Source organism: Metarhizium album (assembly GCF_000804445.1).
Source record: "Metarhizium album ARSEF 1941 chromosome Unknown scaffold_11, whole genome shotgun sequence".
Taxonomy (NCBI): domain Eukaryota; kingdom Fungi; phylum Ascomycota; class Sordariomycetes; order Hypocreales; family Clavicipitaceae; genus Metarhizium; species Metarhizium album.
In genome coordinates, this window is record NW_024467585.1 from 438,379 (window position 1) to 458,607 (window position 20,229).

Genomic DNA, 20,229 nt, shown 5'->3' on the forward strand with positions numbered 1-20,229 from the left:
GGACCTTTTTTTTTTTTTTTTTTTTTTTCCTTGGCCGAAAACAAAAATAAGTCAGTCAACAACAAGACGGACAGCAAGGAAATCAAGGACACAAGGACGAGCACCTACCTCAAAGACGACACAATGGCGAATCCCGAGTTCCTGATCCCCCCGCCGCCGCGACGTGACCTCAACGCACTCACTCCCACGTACGCTTCCAACGAGTTGCCTGTCCTCGCCCTCATATCAAACCATACGCCAACACGGCCAGCCAGTCCCTCATGCCGTATGTCCCCAGGCCACCGCTTCCCCCTTATTCTTCCCCAGCCATCACCGAGACTCGTCCCCTGCCCCCATCAGCCTGGCACACTTCGTCGACTCTCCCATCATCCAAGCACAAGCCTCGTGGACGCATCAGTCTCCTCTCTCCCAGACGGTGGACGAGTTCGCCAGCGACATGGTGCAAGCGACGCAGGCGCTCAACGAGTCGGCACCCGACAAGAGGACCGGTGCGCCGACGCGCCGCAGGTATGCGGATGGACCTTGGGCCGCCAAGACATCATGGCTATTGACGCGCTTGTCTGCCCACAGCAACGACGGAGAGAAGCTCCACGCCGTACATCACGAGATTGGCGATTGTGGGCACGAGGACAGAGGGACGAGGGCGTGGCGACGGGCACACCGTCGCCTTGTTTTGCCCCCCTTTTCTCCCGCAGCACGTGCGTGTCTCGTTGTTTGTATCCGTCAACGTATTGATATTCGCGCATGACTATTACAAGTGGTTATGTTCCCTTAGTCCTAAAAGCGCTGTGCCGAGTCCCCCTCTCCAAGGCAACACGATACAATACTGCTTGCTGCAGCTTCACTCGACCCTGACCTCCTTCATGACTTCCACGAGACCAACAGACTTTTTCGAGACAGTCGCCCACCTAGGCATGAACTGCTTCACCTCGTGGAATGCCGGGATCGTCTTGGCGCTGTTGACATCTGACCAGGCACACCTCGCCGTCACGGAAAACGCCTTGTCGACTGCCGCTGCTGCTCTGCGTTTGAGCTCTCCGTTGCTGGGGCCATCATCCGCTTCATTCACCTCGGCGCCTTCAACACCATTACCGTCCTGCTTCATGGGAAGTACGTCTGCGCCTAGGTAAAGTGTAACATTCCAGCCCTTTTCCCAGTCACGCCTCCATAGTTGGATCTGTTGGAGACCTTCAGGCGGAAACGAGCCGAATCGGTCGTCGCGCTTTGCGCCACCGTCGACGGAAAAGCCAAAGATTGGGGACGACGTGTCGATGAAGCAAACGCGGGTATTCACTGCGTTCAGCCTCACTTGGATTGTTCTTCCGTCGCGGAGCTTGGACGCCTTGATGGACACCAAGTTTTCCAACTTCTCGCCGGCCGCTACGTCTGGAGGCAAGAGAGACCCGTCGTACTGGCAATTCCTCAAGTTTTGGAGAGCAGGGTCCTCATCACAGTGAATTCCTTGGCCGGCCGGGGTGGGCAAAGAGCTAATGATCGGCCGCACAAATTTTTCCAGCCCATTGAGGGTGACAACGTTGGAGCCCTTATCCAAGTCGATAACTTGCTTGAAGTAAAATTTGAATCGGTTATTGACAGAGAAGGGGAAGGCCGTCAGGTTGTAGATTAGTGTTCCGATAAACACCAGTAGGAGGAATAGTGGGACGTGGTGGCTGACGCGATGGACAAACGGCGTCAGCGGTAGGAGGAGGAGGATTGTCAAGACACCAACCCCCATCAGCGGGAGAAGCAGGCTGCTACCGTCTGTTCCGGTCATTCCCACGGACGCGGTTTGTACCAGTGCCAGATTGCCGAGAACAGTCACGTACAGGGGAACGAGAAGGAGGAGCTGCATAAACCAAGTCCAGGTTGGAAGTCGACCGGACCAAGCTTGTTCGTTTTCATAAGGCGGACAGCCGCGTTTGGTATTGTGACCGCTGTGAGTTGCATCCCTAGCGTCCGTCGCGGATCTCCTATATGTGCTCGCAAATGTGGTAGTCTGCTCACCAAGCCCGCGGCCTTCTTCGCTAGTCCTGAGAGGTGTCGTTTCTGTTGGATCAGGAGCAATATCTGGCTCCTCTCTTCCCTCGTTGTGTTCGGCATCGTTGCGAACGTCATCGCCCAGTAAGTTTTGTTGTTCTTCTCCTTCCTCTTCGTTCTCGCCGCTGGGTTGTCGTGCAAAATCTTGCTTAGTTGGAAGTGCAACTTGTTCCAAGAGTGATATCAAGACTGCTGCAAAAACAAAGGTGTGCAGGAAGGCCAAAGGATATACGGCACCCATCTTCACGCGATCCTCAGCAACGGCCGCGAAAATTGAGAGGATCCAAGTGATGATGAAAAGCCACATCAAAGTAAAGCCCCGTTGAAGAGCACTTGGGCGCACAAAGTGGGCTCCACGAAGCAGCATCCACGACACAAAGTAGAACAACGAAGTCATCATGGCCCACCTGTGAAGAGTAAGCAAAATCATTCCGCCGGGAATCCAAATCGCAGGGCACTTACACAGAATATCCACTGCTGTAAATAATCAATGGATTGACCTTGGCCAACAAATACACCGATCCAATGGTCAAGGCAGCGGCAACAACTAGAGCAAATGGAAATCGAATGAAGCCTTTCCATCCGCCTAGTGACATGGCTCCTTCACCTTCGCCAAAAGTAGAATCAACCCTGGTGGCGAAGAAGTACCATTTATCGTTGCGAACCAGCAGGTAGGTGACCACGGCAAGGATTAGCGGCGTAGTAATGAGAAGAGCGAGAGACCACGCAAAAAGCCCTCTTAGCGAAAACGCGGACCAGCTATCACCATACCAGTCAAACCAAACACCAGCCGTTGGGCGGCCACTTTGAACCAGATCTTTTCTGCCATCAGAGCGCGGCCCGTTGAACTTGGTACTGGTGGTCCTTGACAAGGACTCGGTAGTCGCGAGAGCAGCTGATAGCATGTGCCAGACGCTGTCGACCGATGTGTGCCGCGCGTCATCATCCTCGGTGTGGTATCGAGATCGAGGCGAATAGAAGGCAATGTCGAGACCGCGTTGGCCGTAGTTGTTGACGAAGACGGAGTAGTCCGTGTCGCTCTTGATCACACGCCGCTCGAACGCATTCGACGCCACAACAGATCCAAAAGGATGGGGGCTTTTAGAGTAAGCCTCGGCGGTCTCAAGATCCGTTGCTCGGAACAGCATAGCTCGACCGCCAGCCCCGGCGCCCTCCAAATTGACGAGCGTATGGCAGAACTGCACCAAAGGGCTGTATCCAAAAGCCATGGCCCCGAGCAAGCCATCCTCCTCAGCGTTATTGAAAAGCAACACAATGCCGTTCTTTGGTTGATAGCCCTTGGAGGTAAAGTGACTGAGCAATTGCAGCAGGGAGATGCATCCCACGCCGTCATCGGTGGCACCGTAGCCGGTAGATACCCTTGAATCTATCAGAAACAGGGTCAACACACCCGAAACAAGTCGAAGACTCACGAGTCAAAATGACAATTTACGAGGACGCCAGCGCCGCTGCGGGCAATTCGCTGCACATTGTCAGAGGTCCACCACTCCCCTTCGGGATCATCGGAGCCACGGATATACACGTAAAAGTTGTTGCCTTCAAAGTACCGTCCCATGCTACTATTGGGCTGGGGATGAGTCATTGTCACATTGGAAATGCGATCATCAAAGAGCGTCGCTCCGCGCCTGCGAGCACTAGTTTCGGCGGCTAGGACCGGATTCTCAGCTGACGACAAGTAACTGTCCACGCGGGTAAGCAACATGTCTTTTGATCATGCGAGAAGGTGAGGACAAACCTGCTTTCCCAGGGCACACCACCTGTTAAATCTGTGGTGAAGTCAATTCCATTTCTGTCCAGAATCTCCCTGGATCGACGCATGAGATAGTCGCGTACCACATCATTCGAGTGGCTGTTAAATGGATGGTACGATCTTGTAATGACCTCTAGATCCAACCACGCTTCTGTCAAATTGACGCCTTGCGGCAGCGCATCTGGGGGCGGCGCCGGCGGCACCGTCTCCTGGACATATATCAACGGGATAATAACGGCAAGGTAGCTGACGGTTGTCCAGAAGCTAACGGGGCCCGGCCGGAAAACAAAAGGATTACCGAGCTTCATGGCGAATTGCGTGACGAAATCGTGCAGCGCGGACGAGAGCGAGGGCGTGTTCTATTTCGAACCAGGGCAAAAGGGCAAAAGGAGAAAACGACGCCTTCACACAGCGCCAAAGAACATGGCGAAAGCGGCTTTGGAAACGCAGCGCGCAGGCTCGGTGGCGATGAAGAGGTCAATAGACTAGGAGCGAAGCAGCGGACAACGGGATAATGAAGTTGTGATCGATTGCGGAAAAGAGCTGACTTTAGGATCCTCCCGAGCAAAATGCGGCGACAGAGGCGGTTGATTGGAACTGGAGCGGGAAAAAATATGAGAACAGGATGGATGCGCGTGCAGGTTCAAGCGGGATCGCAATGGACCAAATGTCCAGCGTGACATCGGAGCTTCCCCGTCTCGGAGTTGGAGAGCTGCCGGCTGGGGACATCTGGAGCTTGGAACGGCTCGAAAGGAACATGAACTCGCCGAAAAAGTCAGCTGGCGCAGCTGGCGCCCTAGCGCAGGTGGCCGCGACCTCCTCAAACCGTCACCCCGCACGACCCCGGCAATCTTAACGGCGGAACATATGTCGCCTGGTGTACTTTGCCTGCTCCTTCAGTACTTGGGTACTTGCCTCCGCGCGCGGCCCCTGTTTCTGAGGGCAGCAGAACCATCGCAAAACGGGTCAAAAATTGTCCTGAGCAGGTCAAAAGTCTAATAAGTCGTCTTGTAATAAGCTGATGAGGCTGCGGCAGTCCCGAGACTACCCCTCCGCCCGCTATTAGGTCAGGCCAAGGTACCTACCTAGGTACTTAAGTACTTACGTACTTAAGTACTTTATACTTGAGTACGTACTTGCATAAGTTAGGTAGGTACAACTCATGCAGTACGGAGTACTGGCACTCAAATGCCAATGACATCCCCGGCACATTCTTGGTTGGGACAAAAAAAAATCAACCATCAAAATAGTCGGCCAAGGGAAAAAAGGGAGGGGGAAACAAAAGCCACAAGCCGTCTCGTATGAGACGTTACGCAAATCGCTTCTTGCAAACAGGCCGCAAACAAAGGGGAGAACCCTTGCAGTCGGAACAACGCCAATCGATTCATACTGTCCCGTCACCTCGTATGACTGAATGCGGCCACACAGTATCTGAGCCGAGCTTCAGTTCTGTCTGTCTACCGTCTGAGCGCCGAATAAGTACTCGCCATTGCCATTGCAATTGCCAGACGATATTGTATTTATCAATATGCTCAGCGAGGAGACTGCAAACACAATCCAGGCTCAAACCATTGGCTGGAGATATCTGTCGTCTTCACATCCATCGAGAATCTCAGCTATGACTATCAACCTTTTAAATTGAGATAGCAAGGCGCTACACTACACTACCATACTGGTCTGGATTAGTTCAACCATACCGTACCATCTCCTACAAGCAGATATATCAAAACACTTTGACAACTCAGCTCTGAAAAGTCATATCGCAAGGCAAAGAATGTGAAATTAAAAGCCTGCCCCGACTTTTCACATACTCTCTAGGACGAAATCCTTTCAGGCCAAGCTGCTCAAATAAAGAAGAACGCCAGATTGTCCTGTTTCCGTGAGTGAATAAGTAAACGGATTGCTTCCAATAAAAGAAGCTGCTCTTCATTAGCAGTTGAGACATCTTCGACTCCCCGTCACTCCACTACGAAACTTGCTCAAGCGCCAGGAGGCGGAGGGGGAGGCTGGTTGCTAGGAGGAGGCGGCGGCGGCGGCGGCGCATCACCCGAAGGCGGTGGTGGCGGGGGAGGAACTGGTGCAGCAGCTCCGGCATACTGTTGAATCATAGGATTTGCTCCAGTGAGGCCCGGGGGGGCTGCCAGTCCGGCACCATTCTGAGGAAGACCTGGGGGTGCACCCATACCAGGAGGAGGAGCATAGCCGCCATACCCAGCATATCCAGGATACCCGCCCTGGGTTCCGGGAGCCGGGTACTGCTGCTGTTGCTGCTGCCATGGGGGAGGAGCAGCTGATGCGGATGAGCCGTAGCCTTGACTGTAACCGTTATCGCGGTCGCGGTCGCGGTCACGGTCGCGGTCTCGGTCGCGGTCACGGTCACGGTCGCGGTCACGGTCTCGGTCGCGGTCACGATCCCCATGGTGGTCATGCCCACCGCGATTTCGTTCCCTGGCCCAAGGCGGCGCGGCACCAGATCCACGAGGCTCTCCATCGTTGGAGTCGTTGTTGCGGGATCTCCAGGGAGCAGGGCCACCAGTCGGGCCACGTTGCCAGGGCTTGACATCCGTTCCGTTTTGATCGCCGCCCCCAGGACCAGCTTCAATTCGGCCTACTGGTCCGGAACCTCCTCCAAGTTCTTGCATAAGTTGCTACAACGTAGATTAGCACCAGGAGTGTTTCTACAATCGTTTCCCCCCAAAAAGGGGGGACAGGGTGTCGAAATGGCGTGGACAAGGATGACTGCATACCTCCATTTCACGGTCAACGGCATCGCCGCCATTGATTCTGCCTGCAGGCCGGGCGTCATTCCGCCAGCTAGCACCCCTCTGCCGATCGGGACAGTCACGGGCCATATGTCCCGCGTTTCCGCAAACACGACAGATAATACTAGCAGTGTAATTTTGACGCTCGGGGCAGTCGTACTTGCGGTGGCCAATTTTGCCGCAGTTTTGACAAGCTTGGTTCTCATCATCCCGGAGAGTACCGTTGAGGGCGGCAAGTTCTCGCAGTTGATTGCGCTTAAGCTCGTTTTGGCCTTCGGGAATGGACGCGGCCTTGGATGCGACAGTTAGCAAGACTGGCCAGCAAAAGATATACACCAGAACGATTCGCCATCTTACCGTTTCAATGACGTTGTGAATGAGCTGCTTCGCTTTGTTGATTTTTTCCTCTGTATCAGCCATGATGAGGCAATGCAAGTCTTCCTCCTGATTGCTCGAGTGAGCAGCATCTGACCGGCCTTTGCCTTCTTTGACAGAGCCCTTGCCTCGAATAGCAATCTTAGCACCAGACTCCCCCTCCATTTTCTTGAGTGTATTACCACGGGGTCCGATAAGTAAGCCAACTTTAAGAAGGGAAAAAAAGCTACGTGTTAGTATCTGAAGAAATCTGTTTCACACTCGATGTTACGCGAGAATAGGGCAACGAAAAAAAAAACCAAAGTCACGGCCCATTTCGACGATGGACCAGTCATCTCAAAGCGCCTGCGCAAGGTCGCAGCGATACTGGCCTAACTCCAAACAGGGGACACCAAAACGGGGGAGTAGAAACATTTGTTAGGGTAAAAGGGTTAGCAATCATACTGAAGTTAATTTCCGGGTAGTCATTCACAGGCACGTAGACCTTCTCCTGGGTCTTGGTGGGCCTGCGGTAGTCCTGTGGAGGATGGTAGTTAGGAATCGTCTTCATAGCCTTTTCAATCAGCTTGTGTCGCTCGTCTTCCAACTTCTTGCGATATCGGTATTCTCGCGTGTTGATACGTCTGCCGTGATTGTCGTACTGTGGCGCGGGCGAAGGCGATCTTGGGAGACCATTAGCATAATTACGATGCGGAGCAAGCAGGTTGAAGATACATACCTATCCCCATCGGCAGGGACGACATCGTCAATACGTAGCTTCTGACTGATCTCTTCTATTCGAAGATGCAGAGTGTAGGCCTCGAGCTGTTCGCTGGTCATGTTAGACATGATGGCAGTCGGCAACCCCATGAGGCCTGCAGCCTTATTTTCAGATGCATCGCCCCATCGGTTGCGCTTCTTCCGTCGGCGAGGACCATCGGCTTCAGTTCTGGGTGCTGGGTCGCGGCCCCTGCTCGGTTCTTGGTCAGAAGCTCCATCCTCTTCATCAGCGAAGCGGCGCTTCCCAAGAGGAATGTTATTTGAGCCGGTAATGCCTTGATTTCTCCACGACATCGTGAATGTGGGTTGGCGGCTAGGTCACGTTGTTTGACATCCTCTTGCGGGCAAGTTTTGTTGAAATACTCAGCAAAGGAAGTTCGGTGCAAGATCTGGTCTGTCTTTTGTTTCGGATTAAGTATTTTCCGGGCCGATCTCCGCACACCCTCGCCACATCAAGCTGCTGCCTGAACTTTGAACGAAGAATGAATGAAAGGTCCACTCTTTACCTTTTTTGCTGCTTTAACATAGCTGGATATTGAACCAATCAGCACAATTGAGTACAGTCACCTTGCGGAAAAGGCTGGAGACAACTCCTTTCGGTGCAGATGAACATTTCACAAGTTACCCACCAAGGCTACATCAGAACACGAGGCAGGGGTTGTATTTAGTATCCTCATTTGCACACTAGTTACAAACGATATCTAAAACCGAGCATCTTCCAGTCCGTCACATCCTCGTAATCCTCAGGTCGTAGTTGAACCTCCGTCGCCCCCTCGCCAACGTCTCTCCAACGGTGTTGTGTCGGCATCTTCCCGTCGGCGCCAGCACTGCCGTCAAGTCCCTCCAGCTTTGACCTCTTCGCATTCGTCCACTGCAAATAGAATCTGAGCGCAATTGCCAGCGCAATGGCCAAGGCATAGCAGATCACGATGGCCTGGAAAGCAGAGTCGTACGACGGCGCTTCGGTCTGAAGGAAGAGCTGTGGCCCAACAATGTTTCCAATGCAATAAGCGATGAACTGCATGGCCGTCATGGTCATTTTCTTGGTGACACCACGAAAGTTGGATTGCACGAGAGACATGGCGAGCGGCATTGCTGCGGGGCCCGTGGACAGGAGGAAGTAAGCAAAGAGTTGCAGTCCGTGAGATACGGCGGTCCGGCGGTAGATAATGGCGGCACCAATGACGCAGGGCATCACGACGGCAATGATGAGGAGGCAGTTGAGTTTGCGGAAGCGTCCTGATAGATGGCCTGCGCCGGCAATCACACCTGCTGTGATGAGAGAGTAGGGTATGTTGATGAGTGTGGATTGGAGGTTGCTAAAATGGAAGGACTGGACAATGATGTTGGAGAAGCCTTGGGTCCCGCCGTTGGGAATCTGCGTCAAGAGACTGATGAAGAAGATAAGCCAGGACTTGGGATCGATCAAGCACTCTGCCACTTGATCCCATGTCCATGATGAGTTCTCTGTGGAGCCTGTGCCTGCAACGACGACGCGCTTCTTTGCAATTTGACGTTCCTCGGTGGTCAAGAAGCTGGCTCTTGAGATGCTGTCTGGAAGAAAGAGGTACATGGGCATCGCCCAGAGAAAGGTTGCGACGCCAAGGATAATGTACATCCATCTCCAAGGGTGTATATTGTCTTCAATGTGCCCGACCCCAAAGGCAAGCAGGTTCGACAGCAAGCCGCCAACCGAGTTGCCCGCGAACCAAATGCCTACACGGGTGGGCATCTCATCACGGGTGTACCAGGTTGACGTCAAGAACATGAAGCCAGGCGTGATGGTGGCTTCGGTCACGCCCAAGAGGAAGCGAACAGCCATCAGGCCGCCAAATTTTTTGCAAGCAGCGGTCAGGCCAACGACAACCCCCCAAATAACCGTGTTGGTGGTAAGATATTTGCCAATGGGCAGACGGGCAATCAGGACTGTCGTGGGATACTCCCAGACGAGATAGCCAAAGTACTAGATCTGGGCGTCAGTATTGCAACACCATCAGACCGCACTCGAAACAAACGTCGTACAAACATACTGGACACCCAGCTATACTCCTGTCCTCGGAGGTGCTACGAGTAGACGTTAGCCATATGCGGTTTCCGATGTGGGATGCGAATGCTGTTGGAAGCGTCGGCGATCCAGACACTCACGTTATCATCCCGGAGACCAAAAACAGCCGCGCTCGAAAGGATGACTTTGTCCATGAAATTGAGCGCATAGGTGACAAATAACAACGGGATTATGACTCGGTCAATCTTATGCAGTACACGACGAGCCGCATCAGCGTCAGGCGCAGGCTCCAAGCGAGGCGGCTCCTGTGAAAGTTGAGTCATGGTGCGATGCTCAAGCAGAGCATCAGCTTCTGGAGCGTGCAAATGAGCGACGCCAGAGTCTCTATCGTCAGCTGGGATGGCCATTCTCTCCAAAGGTCGACCAGTACACCAGAGGGCAGCGGTCCAACGGGTTCTAGACAGTCGGGACACCAAATGCTCGACCGCTGGTCGGCGCCTCCATGGGTGAAGCCGATGGTCGAGAGTGAGTCGCAACAATTTCACATGCATCCAGTTGACTTCAAGTGCTGTGGCGCCGACTTGTACAGGCGTCCAGCCGCCTGGAAGCCCATTCCTTCGGGGGCTGCCGGTGGAGGTCGTTGCGGGCCAGAGCAACCAGGCGTACCTGGACTTGCCGATAGATTCTTTTCCGCCTGACCTGACAGCTGCCAGCCAACGGTTATCGTGACTCGTCCGTCGAGCGGTCATGGCCACCATGGACACGCTACCAATACTACCGATATCCCCTTTCATCGCCTCCCTCCCCAAAGTCGAACTGCACATTCACATCGAAGGCACCCTCCAGCCTCTCCTCCGGTGGACCCTCGCCCAACGCAACAACGTCCCCCTCAAATTCAAACAACAAACCTACCTGACCTACCAAGAGCTTCTCGAGTCCTACAAAGTTACATACAACCACCGCCCAGAGCTGGGCGGCCGCAAAGATGTGCCCACGTTCCTGGAAGCCTACCTTGCCGGCTGCGAGGTGCTCCTCCGAGAAGAAGACTTTTACGACCTCGCCATGGACTACCTGAAGCGGTGCCAGGCGATGCACGTGCGCTACGTCGAGCCATTCTTTGACATTCAGGCCCACACCAGGAGGGGAGTCGCCGCCGGGGCTGTTCTAAACGGCTACCTGAGGGCTCAGAGGGACGGCGCGGCACGGTACGGTGTCAAGTCGCAGTGGATATTCTGCTTTTTGCGTGACGAGCCCGTTGAGGATGGCGAGGCTGCCTACGAGGCCGCCCTGCCGTGGGCTACATGCAAAGGGGGACACGGGTTGTTCCACGCCGTTGGGCTGGCGAGCAATGCCTACGAGAGACCGCCGATTCTGTTCAAGAAGGCCTTTGCCCGTGCGAGAGCAGATGGGCTGCATCTCACCACGCATTGCGATTTCGGCCAGAAGGATACCCATGAGCACATCCGGCAGGCTATTTTCGACCTGGGTGTTGAAAGAATTGACCACGGACTGGATGCCCTTGATCGTGACGAGCTCGTGGAGGGCCTCAAAACGAGGGGAGTTGGCCTGACACTTTGCCCCCATGCCTACCACCGACGCACCGCCACCGGAGCCTTGTTTCCTAAATTACGGCAGCTTCTGGACAAGGGCGTCAAGTACTGCATCAACAGCGACGACCCTGCGTACATGCACGATGTATGGATCGACGGCAACCAGGAGAAGGCATATCACCATGGTGGGTTGTCCAAGGCGGACATGGTGCAGTTGGGGAGAAATGCGGTAGAGATGTCCTGGGCCGATGAGAGTGTCAAGGGGAGCATCTACGCAGAATTGGATGCTATCGACACCGAGTAGATCCAACGGCCAAAGAAGAAGAGAACAAAGCAAAGGCCTGCAGGTCGGGGGGTTTCACGAGCTGTTGCGCCCTCCGACACGCTGCTCCGCATCAAATTGCGGCTCTCCAGTTTGCCCCTGCCTCCTCGGACGGCGTGCGAAGCAAATGCGGCGTGCACCTCCGCACTTGCGCTGTCGAAATGGTCTGCCCATAGCTGATTATTTGCGTGATACGTGGCGTACCACGTATCATTTACTTGTCAGGCCGGAATCTGCAGGCGTGCGCCGTGGTGAGTGTTTGCGACCAAGTATGAGCAGCCTCGTCCCGCCAATGAAGGCGGACTCGGAGCAGCTGCAAGTTTCCGCCCAAAGTCACGATGCGACTCGGCGATTTGAGGCTCAGTTGGAGGCGTGGCAAGAAGGCGCAGGAAAGAAAGAGGTTTAAAAGGAGGCTGAAAGAAAGGATACCTCATTGGTCACTACACCATCGATATTATCCGGCTCCCCTCACCGGTGACTCGAGTTGGAGGTGTGATGGTCAAATATATTGCCTTGCTAAGCAACACCTATCACTTTGGAAAGCAGTTGATATGGGCTCATGCAGCCCATGCCAAGAATGTCTGCGAACGTGTGCTCCATTCAATTGCCGCCCACGCATCACGGCCGCCTTGCTATTCGCCATCCCCAGACGCACCTGCGGGTGAGGCTGTCCCAGACTCCCAGCACAGCGAATCATACCGCCGAGGTGAAGGCTAAATAAAGGGTTGTCCAAGGGTGATTTGTGTGGGTTTGGTGTCTGTATTACGAGGCTGCTGCGGCGAAGCTATCGGTCAAAGTCGACTACGTACATAAATATCACAAGGCAACTGAGACATGCCGCGGCGTGTGAGCATTCACTGTACATTGTGCAACCTGTGCAACCTGTGCAACCTGTGCAACCTGTGCAACCTGTGCAACCTGTGCAACCTGTGCACCTGTCAACCTGTGCAACCTGTGCAACCTGTGCAACCTGTACAAGGCACTGTGCACACTGCACATTGCACAGCCTGCACGACAGCGCGTACAACACCAGACCATCCGCCCCTCAACATCGTGGATAGTTCCCACCCCGGCTTCTCTCTTCCCGGTTGCTTTATCTGGAGCGTTTCGCCACCGGCAAGATCGTCTCTGCCAGAATGCCCAACGGCCATGGCTGTTTTTGATCAGTGACCATCTTCGCTTTTAGCCATGGGCCAGTCTAGTTCCAAATCAAGCCAGCCGTCCAGGCCGTGCAAATCCACCTCACATGCACTCGCATATCCACCCAACGTCTACACATCTTCTCCCGCACCAGTCCCAGTACGGCACAACTTCCACCTTCGTCCCGCAGGCTCGCAGCAGCAGTTCCGTCATAACCCCCCGGCACACTTCCAACATCCCCCGCTCACGGCTTCACATCCCCCGCACAAGGAAGTGCAGTCCCAATATGATTCCCGCCGGCCTCGGAAGCAGAACGGCTTCGACATCAGCCGCCTCTCCGAATCCTTGATCGACTTCGCGCTGGATCTGATGCCCTCTAGTAGTGCCCCCGCGCGCCGAAAACAATCATCATCATCCTCCTCCTCCTCCTCCTCCGCCAACGTTGCTAGCCCCGCATACGACGACATCAAGCACCGTTTCGACAATGTCATGACACTGATTGATTCCGAGAGCCTGTCAGGCCACGAGAGGAATTTATACATTTGTCAGGAACCGGTTCCTCAAAACAGTCTCGTCCAGTACAGACCTCAACACCAACTTCAGCATCTCCCACGCGATGCATCTCACTCTCAACCATGGCGGCCGACCCACGACAAGTACGCCGGTCGAGCCCTGGGGTTCAGAGAAACACACCCCATTGAACAGCGGGAAAAGGGACAGCCGTCACGAACCGCCCACACGGCCGCCGCCGCCGTGTCAGGCAATTACTTCTCCAAGGTGGAGCTGTATGCCAACTCCAAGCTGCCCATGGACCTCCCCCGGCTTCGCCTGTACGTGCCCAGCTCTCAGCTCTTCCTGCTAGTCAAGCTACTGCATGAAACCTGACAAAAAGTCCAGACACATGCCGGCGTGGCCCCTCCTCTGCCTCGCCGCCCAGTACTCCCACCGCGTCTACAACAGCCCCGAGGCCGACGAGCTCAACACGCACATTCCCTCGTCGCTGCGCAACAACACCAAAGCAATGCGCATCAAGTCCGTCTCCATGGACCACGCCAACGCCATCGTCTTCGCCATCCGCGGCACCGCCTCCTTCTCCGACTGGGCCGTCAACCTCAACATGGCGCCCTCGCCGCCCACAGACTTCCTCGACGACGAGGGCAACTCCTGCCACGCGGGCTTCCTCTCCGTCGCCCGCAAGACGGTCAAGCCCGTCGCCGCCCGGCTGCGACAGCTGCTGGAGGAGAACCCCAGACGAGCGGGCTACTCGCTCCTGCTGACGGGCCACTCGGCCGGCGGCGCCGTCGCGGCCCTCCTGTACAGCCACATGCTGAGCAGCACGGACAGCGAGCTGGCCCGGCTCGCAGTCTGCTTCCGGCGCATCCACTGCGTCACGTTCGGCGCCCCGCCCGTCAGCCTGCTGCCGCTCAAGACGCCCAAGCGGCGAGACCTCCGGAAGAGCCTGTTCCTAAGCGTCGTCAACGAGGGCGACCCCGTGGCGCGCGCCTCAAAGTCGTACGTCCGCTCCCTCGTCGCGCTGCTCGCCAACCCGCCGCCCCCGCCGCCCGCGGACGCGGACGCCGACCCGGCGCGCCCCCGGCCGCAGTGGAAAGTGCCCCCCTCGAGACTCAGCAACGCCGGCAGCATCGTCGTCCTGCGCGCCGCCCACCCGCGCACCCGCACCCCCGTGGCGGAGCACAAGACGGTCCGGCAGAGGCTGGACGAGGGCGTCGTGGCCGTCACATGCAAGGAGCACCAGCTGCGAGGCGTGGTATGGGGCGATCCCGTCGCCCACATGATGAGCCTGTACGCCGGGAGGATCGAGCTCCTGGCCGTCGCGGCAGTCACGGGGAACAGGAGGTGATGGAGTCTCGTTCCCTTTCCGTCTGCGCACTGTCCCCTGTTGATGCTGTGTCATGTTTCGTTTCGAGGGAGCCTTTTTGTATGCCGGAGCAGTCTAGATACCCCCCGCGCCTGTTTTTTTTTTTTTTTTTTTTTTTTTTTTTTCTTTTTTCCTCAACTGTTATAACCATCCTCCTTTTTTCTGTTCCTCAAGCATAACGACCAAGTGAATATACTATATACTAGCAATTCCGGCAAGCAAACATGGTGTTGACATTACATTAACAGAAGAAAAAAAGGGGGCCGGCCGTCCGTCAGGAAAGCGTGACTACATAGAGCGCGTCCAGCGTCGAAACAACATCACGACTTGGGAAACAAAACGTAGTCCAACACAATCAATTGCTGTCCATACTGGCTAGCTCTGCTGCGAGAGATCAAGGACGGCATGTGCTCGTCTTGCATGATAATCCTCATCGCCATGCCACCTCATATCTAAACACGCAGTCTTCCAAACAAAGGAACCCGCAACGAACGCCTTCTCATCGCCATGGCAAGCTAGGTGGCCAAAGGTCTCCATTATCCCCCACACCTTGTACGCCAGGTGCCCAAATGAATAAGGATGTGGTAGCAAACATCCAAGTAGACGAAATCAAATATATGTCAAAAGGTATAGCAATACACGGACATGGGCCCAATGCTAAATGATGAATGCTTTTGTGTGCTCGCTCAGCGCCGTCGGGCTCTCATCTCGGCCAACTTGGACGGCTAGGATCGAGTGCACGCCGGACTGTCAATATATGCATGTAGTAATGTCTGGTTATGGGTTGGCCCCAAAGAGTAAAGTGAGACAAAAGAAATGCTGTAGAAAGGGTCTGGTTGAATTTAAACAGAAGAGAGTGGGTGTTGTAAAAAAAAGAAATCTCTGGTCATCGCTCCAGTCGTTCGACCAAGGTGGTGGGGTATATAAGTTGCTATTGGCATCGTGGCAGAAGCGGCTAATATGTGCCCAATGTATTCATGCCAACCATTGGATTGTTCGCATCTGAATTCCCTCTTTGGAGGTTACGAAATTCCCCTATATGTGATTGACCCGTCATGTGGAAGCTACTTTGCCTTTGTTGGATCTGATTCATGCCGGTCAGAGTGTTCATGGCATTGATGCCTTGTTGATGCATATTTTGTCCTGTCATTCCGTTCAGACGTTGCTGCATGCCGTCGTGGCCCATATGGTGGCCCTGTGTCCTGGCATTCGCGGGCCCAGAGTTTCCTATAGGACTCATCACCATCTCGTTCATTGGATTGCATGGAAATCCATTCATGTTGTGAGAGTACTCCATACCCGACGACAGGATACTTGGAGAGCTAAAAGAACCACTCATATCCGACTCTTGATGCGCAATTGACGGAGAACTACTGGTGTGGTTGGAGTGAGTGGCAGATTCAGGGGTACTGCCGTTCATTTCCATGGCATACTTCTTGTCGTACTCTTCAACGGAAAATTTGCGGTCGTAGTCGTTATCTATGGTCATGTGCATCTGACTGGGTGGCTGAGCCATTCCGGCGGTGCCAAAGCCATCAAAGATGTCAATGTTGGCAAAGTTGGAGTTCTCAGGGGCGTTCTGAAGCATGGGGTCGGTAATGCGAGGCAGAACGTCGCCAAGTTTGTTGAGGAGTAAAGGCAGGAAGCGATAATCGCCGTTTCGGGCTGCGGCAACCATGGACAGAATCCGACTCAGGTGCTCGCGTGGGCCTATAGCAAATGGATCCTTGGAAGCAGGCTGCATGGCAAGGTATTCAGTCATCGCCGAAGACATCTCCAGGAGCTTCTCAATCTTGTGGGACGTTAACAATTGATACAGCGCGATGCGCTCCAAGGGCGCACTTACCAGTCTATTGCCAAGAAGATCAACGGCTTGGACAGGGAATTGTGACGTCATATTGGCCAACAGTTCCCGCGACATGCTCACGGGATACTGGAATGACATGGAATCGTCGGAGTTGCCATTTGCGACACCGCTATCCAGCTGCCAGACTGTACTCTTCAACCACTGCTGGTTAGTGTGCAGGTCATGGAAATTCGAGTCCCGACAAGCATAGGATTGAGCCGCTTCATTGAGCTGCTTTTGTAAGCCGTGGATATACTGAGACGTTAGCTGAGTCCGAGTCTTATTCCAGATGGCGAGGAAAGCATCATCAAACGTCCGAAACATGTTGACCAGCAGGATGAAGCCATTGAGCATGTGTGCCTGGGGATCGGCGGGATCATCGCCGAGAGTGGGCAAATTGATGGTTGCTTGAAGAGTGACGGGTCGCTGGCGCTGAATGGCATAAGCTCGCTCAACCGAAAAGAAGAGCCAGAACAAGCGACGTCGTCGACATGCCTCGGAGGCGTCGAGCTGCATGTAGTGCTCCTCCTTATCCATGCCAGCCATGTGCATCATGGTTGTAGCTTCGCGCAAATAGTACCACGCCCTGTCGTGCATTTCCTGGCCATGGCAACAGCCAAACAGGAAGAAGTTGGTTGCCAGTGAATTCAGAGTGATGCAGTCAAGGTACTCGTAGCCCTTTCGAACACGGAGACATTCTTCGAGAAGGAGTTGGCTGGAGATGATGTTGGCACCGGGGACCATGTCCAAGTTGTAAGGATCACCAGCCGGCATGGACATGCCTGGCTGAAGCATGATGAAGGCGCAAAGAGACGTCAGGAGGCAGTATGCGTCGCGGTTCTGCTCCATGTACAGAACTTGTTGTTCAAGCTGTCGTCGGTCGAGGACGGGAGCCTGTGGGTAGAGGTTGTCGAAAAAGAACTGAGCACACTCCTTGACGAGTTCGCTGGTGAGAAGGCCAGGAGTGGGAGCCGAACCCGACATTGTAGGCGGGCAAGCGATGCCGTTCATCATGCGGTTCTGCACCTTGGCCGACAGACTGGTCTGACGCTGCGTCTCGCGAAGTTCGCTGATTACTTTGGCTCGTGAGCCCTTGGGGCCTTTCTTTTGTGGGATGGCATTGTAGGTGCAGGACAGTTGGGCCGAAGAGCAGTTCCGACACGGGTTGACGCCGTCACACTTTACCTTGCGACGATGACAGGCATCGCAGGCTCTCTTGACGGCCTGTGACATGATGGCGGAAGGATGGGACGGCAGGATGAATACGCGAAGCGGGAGGCGTGGCCTCGTCGTTTACAAAGTCGTCGTCAGGCGGCAGGCAGCACGAATACGGCGAAGCAGGAGGCGTGGGCTCGTCGTTCAAAAAGTCCGTCGTGACTCGTCAGGCGGCAGGCAGGGACAGGCACCGACAGCCAAGCGGAATGGGGCACAGTCGCCGTATCGATACGGCGTCGCGCTCGCGCGGAAACGTCGTCAAGATGACAGATGTCGGGGTATTTTGCGGGGAGGATTGGATATGGCAGATAAATTGCCCAAGGTCGGGCGTTGCTGGATGCAGCCGCAGGGAAATGGACACCAGGGCAGGCAGAGCAGAAAGCGTTGGTGGCTTCAGGCCGGCGGCTGTTATTCGGCCCTTTCGAAGCGGGCCCTCGCGTGGGGGACTGTCGGGTGTCGGGGATTGATTGATTGAATCCAAGTACGTAGTCTGGGGAAAGGCCAGGAATCTCGGCGGAACAAATCGGCAGAGGAACGACTCGGTCAAGTCGTGGTGATTGTCCGGTTCGCGACGCGGCGTTGTCGAGACATCAAGGTGGCAAAGGTGAAGTCGATGGCGATGGCGTCGGATGTCGATGTCGAAGAGGAAATGAAGGGTTGGCAGTCAGAGTCGGAAGCACGAGGGCGGCGACGACGACGGCGGCGGCGACGACGAGGAGCAGACGGGGCGAGGCCGTGCATGGGGGATTTTCGTGGATGGGGTTCCGCGGACAGGACGGGGTGCCTAGGTACAGGTACGTGGTACGTAGGCGCGTGCTGGGCTGCCATGCAAGTGCAAACGACTAGCCCAGCCAGCCAGCCAGCCAATCAGCCAACCGGCAAGCAAGGAAGCGGCACTCGAGAACAAGCGACACAGACCAGGCTCTCCAGGGCACGCCACCCGGCGGCCGGCTGAGCGTGAGCAGGCCGACTTGGTGACTGAGCAGGAGCAGGCACAGATAACAAGGCTCGCAGACAAAGTCTCGAGGAATGCCTCTGGCAGGCCAGCGACAACCTGAAGCCCGGATAGGCACCGAGCCCCAGTTTTTGGCTTCCAAAAAGAAATTGCGTCGAAGCAAGCTGGAACATGGTGTGTAGCAGGTGGGGATGACTTTCATTCGGTCCCTCCTTCCTTGACGGATTGGCGGAGGCAGATGGCGGGTGAAGACACCGAAGAGGCTTGGAGGCTTCAAATGTGGATAATGAATGATGCATGGAGCGGCCGCCAGACTCGCCAAACTTTGACTAGCATTTTGTGTTTTAAATTAACTATATTTTTGGAGTGTCCTTTTCCGTGCACCATCGCCGACGCCTCGTATCCCGTCCGCGCCGCGTTAGCCACCGACGACATCATGTCATGTGTCATGGTGTACGGAGTAGTTGGCACTGCGACTGCCGCCATCATCGCACCCGTTACAGTGTGAATCTTGATCTGCTGTGCTGTGCTGTGAGCCAGGATTGGACCGACACCTCCCGCCGGCGACACCGAGAGGCCGGCTCATATGGAGTACGGAGTAGAGGGCTGCGAAATCGACCTCCTTGTTTGATGTCAGATGATGCCGGTGCTCCGTACGTGGGTACGTAACGGTCAGAGAGTCCCCTCTTGTTGTTTGTTCAACTCACCAATGCTGATCTGTGTACTCCGTGATGGATGACCAACAGAAGCCGCCTTTGATTTCACGGTTTGCCAACATTTGAGCATCGGCCGCCTGTTCGAGTCGTAGCCACGCTAGGGATCCCGGTTGGCCATCCCGACGTCGTTTCACCTATTGGTGTTCGACCGTCGCGCAAAAAGGACCGCGCCAATTCTTCCTGTTACAACGAATCATGTCACACGATAGCAGTGGCACCAAGCTAGATATCACTCAGATGATGGTTAAAAGCCTTCAATTAATCTTCAAAAGAGAGAATTGTGTGCGCCCTTTAAATAGGTGCGCTTGGCTCCACGCTTTAGGTGCGCATTAACTTTATCCCGTGCGCGTGCGTGTCCATTAGCCCTAGGTGGGTATGCTAGGGCGCGTTGGGCATGCCGTGCCGTGCGACAAATCATTCTCCCCTTTTTGCGGGCCTCTCTACACGCCTGAGAGCAAATTTGGACGTTTTGTTTTGCAGCCTTGCCAACCACTCCCATCCAAGACTGAGATCCGTCTTGGCCTCCACTCTCGGTTGATGGGGAGCCCCTGCTCAATCCCGTCTCTCGCCAGTCCATGCTCACTTGACGACAAATAAGCGAAGGATTCTCCGTCGTACTACTACTACCAGTAGTACAACAGAACTACTACTGCTGCCAGTACGACGGATAAATATAAGCACTTTGTGCAAAGCGGGAGTACTGCCAATATGCCCCACCGCATCGTTTGTCGTTTCCTTCGCGGGGCCGAATTTCATATCTTGGTGTCTTGCCGTGAGTGAACCGCAGCGCGTCGGGGAACGACTTATATGGTAGCTCAGCCAGCAGGTTTAGAAACGGGCTCGTCAATGTTCGCAGCCAATATTTCATACCTCTTTCTTTTTTGTGGTGAAGGGGGG

At 54.8% G+C, this 20,229-nt stretch overlaps 6 protein-coding genes across 6 annotated transcripts; 2 read left to right on the plus strand and 4 right to left on the minus strand.

Moving 5' to 3' along the window:
* Positions 1-841: 841 nt before the first annotated feature.
* Positions 842-4,116, minus strand: MAM_04870 (Peptidase family M28 family; the record flags this gene model as incomplete). Its single annotated transcript, XM_040823668.1, has 4 exons — positions 842-2,444; positions 2,500-3,417; positions 3,471-3,737; positions 3,794-4,116. 4 exons carry the CDS (start codon positions 4,114-4,116, stop codon positions 842-844), a joined length of 3,111 nt encoding a protein of 1,036 aa, XP_040678339.1.
* A 1,671-nt stretch (positions 4,117-5,787) lies between these two features.
* MAM_04871 (Zinc knuckle domain containing protein) lies at positions 5,788-7,998 on the minus strand (the record flags this gene model as incomplete). Its single annotated transcript, XM_040823669.1, has 5 exons — positions 5,788-6,456; positions 6,556-6,861; positions 6,928-7,151; positions 7,390-7,607; positions 7,664-7,998. 5 exons carry the CDS (start codon positions 7,996-7,998, stop codon positions 5,788-5,790), a joined length of 1,752 nt encoding a protein of 583 aa, XP_040678340.1.
* A 394-nt stretch (positions 7,999-8,392) lies between these two features.
* Positions 8,393-10,116, minus strand: MAM_04872 (Major facilitator superfamily domain, general substrate transporter; the record flags this gene model as incomplete). Its single annotated transcript, XM_040823670.1, has 2 exons — positions 8,393-9,667; positions 9,850-10,116. 2 exons carry the CDS (start codon positions 10,114-10,116, stop codon positions 8,393-8,395), a joined length of 1,542 nt encoding a protein of 513 aa, XP_040678341.1.
* A 349-nt stretch (positions 10,117-10,465) lies between these two features.
* Positions 10,466-11,563, plus strand: MAM_04873 (Adenosine deaminase; the record flags this gene model as incomplete). Its single annotated transcript, XM_040823671.1, has 1 exon — positions 10,466-11,563. The coding sequence occupies one exon, from the start codon at positions 10,466-10,468 to the stop codon at positions 11,561-11,563; it is 1,098 nt and encodes a 365-aa protein (XP_040678342.1).
* Positions 11,564-12,769: 1,206 nt separating this feature from the next.
* Positions 12,770-14,582, plus strand: MAM_04874 (Lipase, class 3; the record flags this gene model as incomplete). The annotated part of the gene is made up of 2 exons (XM_040823672.1): positions 12,770-13,551; positions 13,619-14,582. The coding sequence occupies 2 exons, from the start codon at positions 12,770-12,772 to the stop codon at positions 14,580-14,582; spliced, it is 1,746 nt and encodes a 581-aa protein (XP_040678343.1).
* Positions 14,583-15,555: 973 nt separating this feature from the next.
* Positions 15,556-17,679, minus strand: MAM_04875 (C6 zinc finger domain containing protein; the record flags this gene model as incomplete). Its single annotated transcript, XM_040823673.1, has 2 exons — positions 15,556-16,392; positions 16,447-17,679. 2 exons carry the CDS (start codon positions 17,677-17,679, stop codon positions 15,556-15,558), a joined length of 2,070 nt encoding a protein of 689 aa, XP_040678344.1.
* Between the last annotated feature and the right edge of the window lie 2,550 nt (positions 17,680-20,229).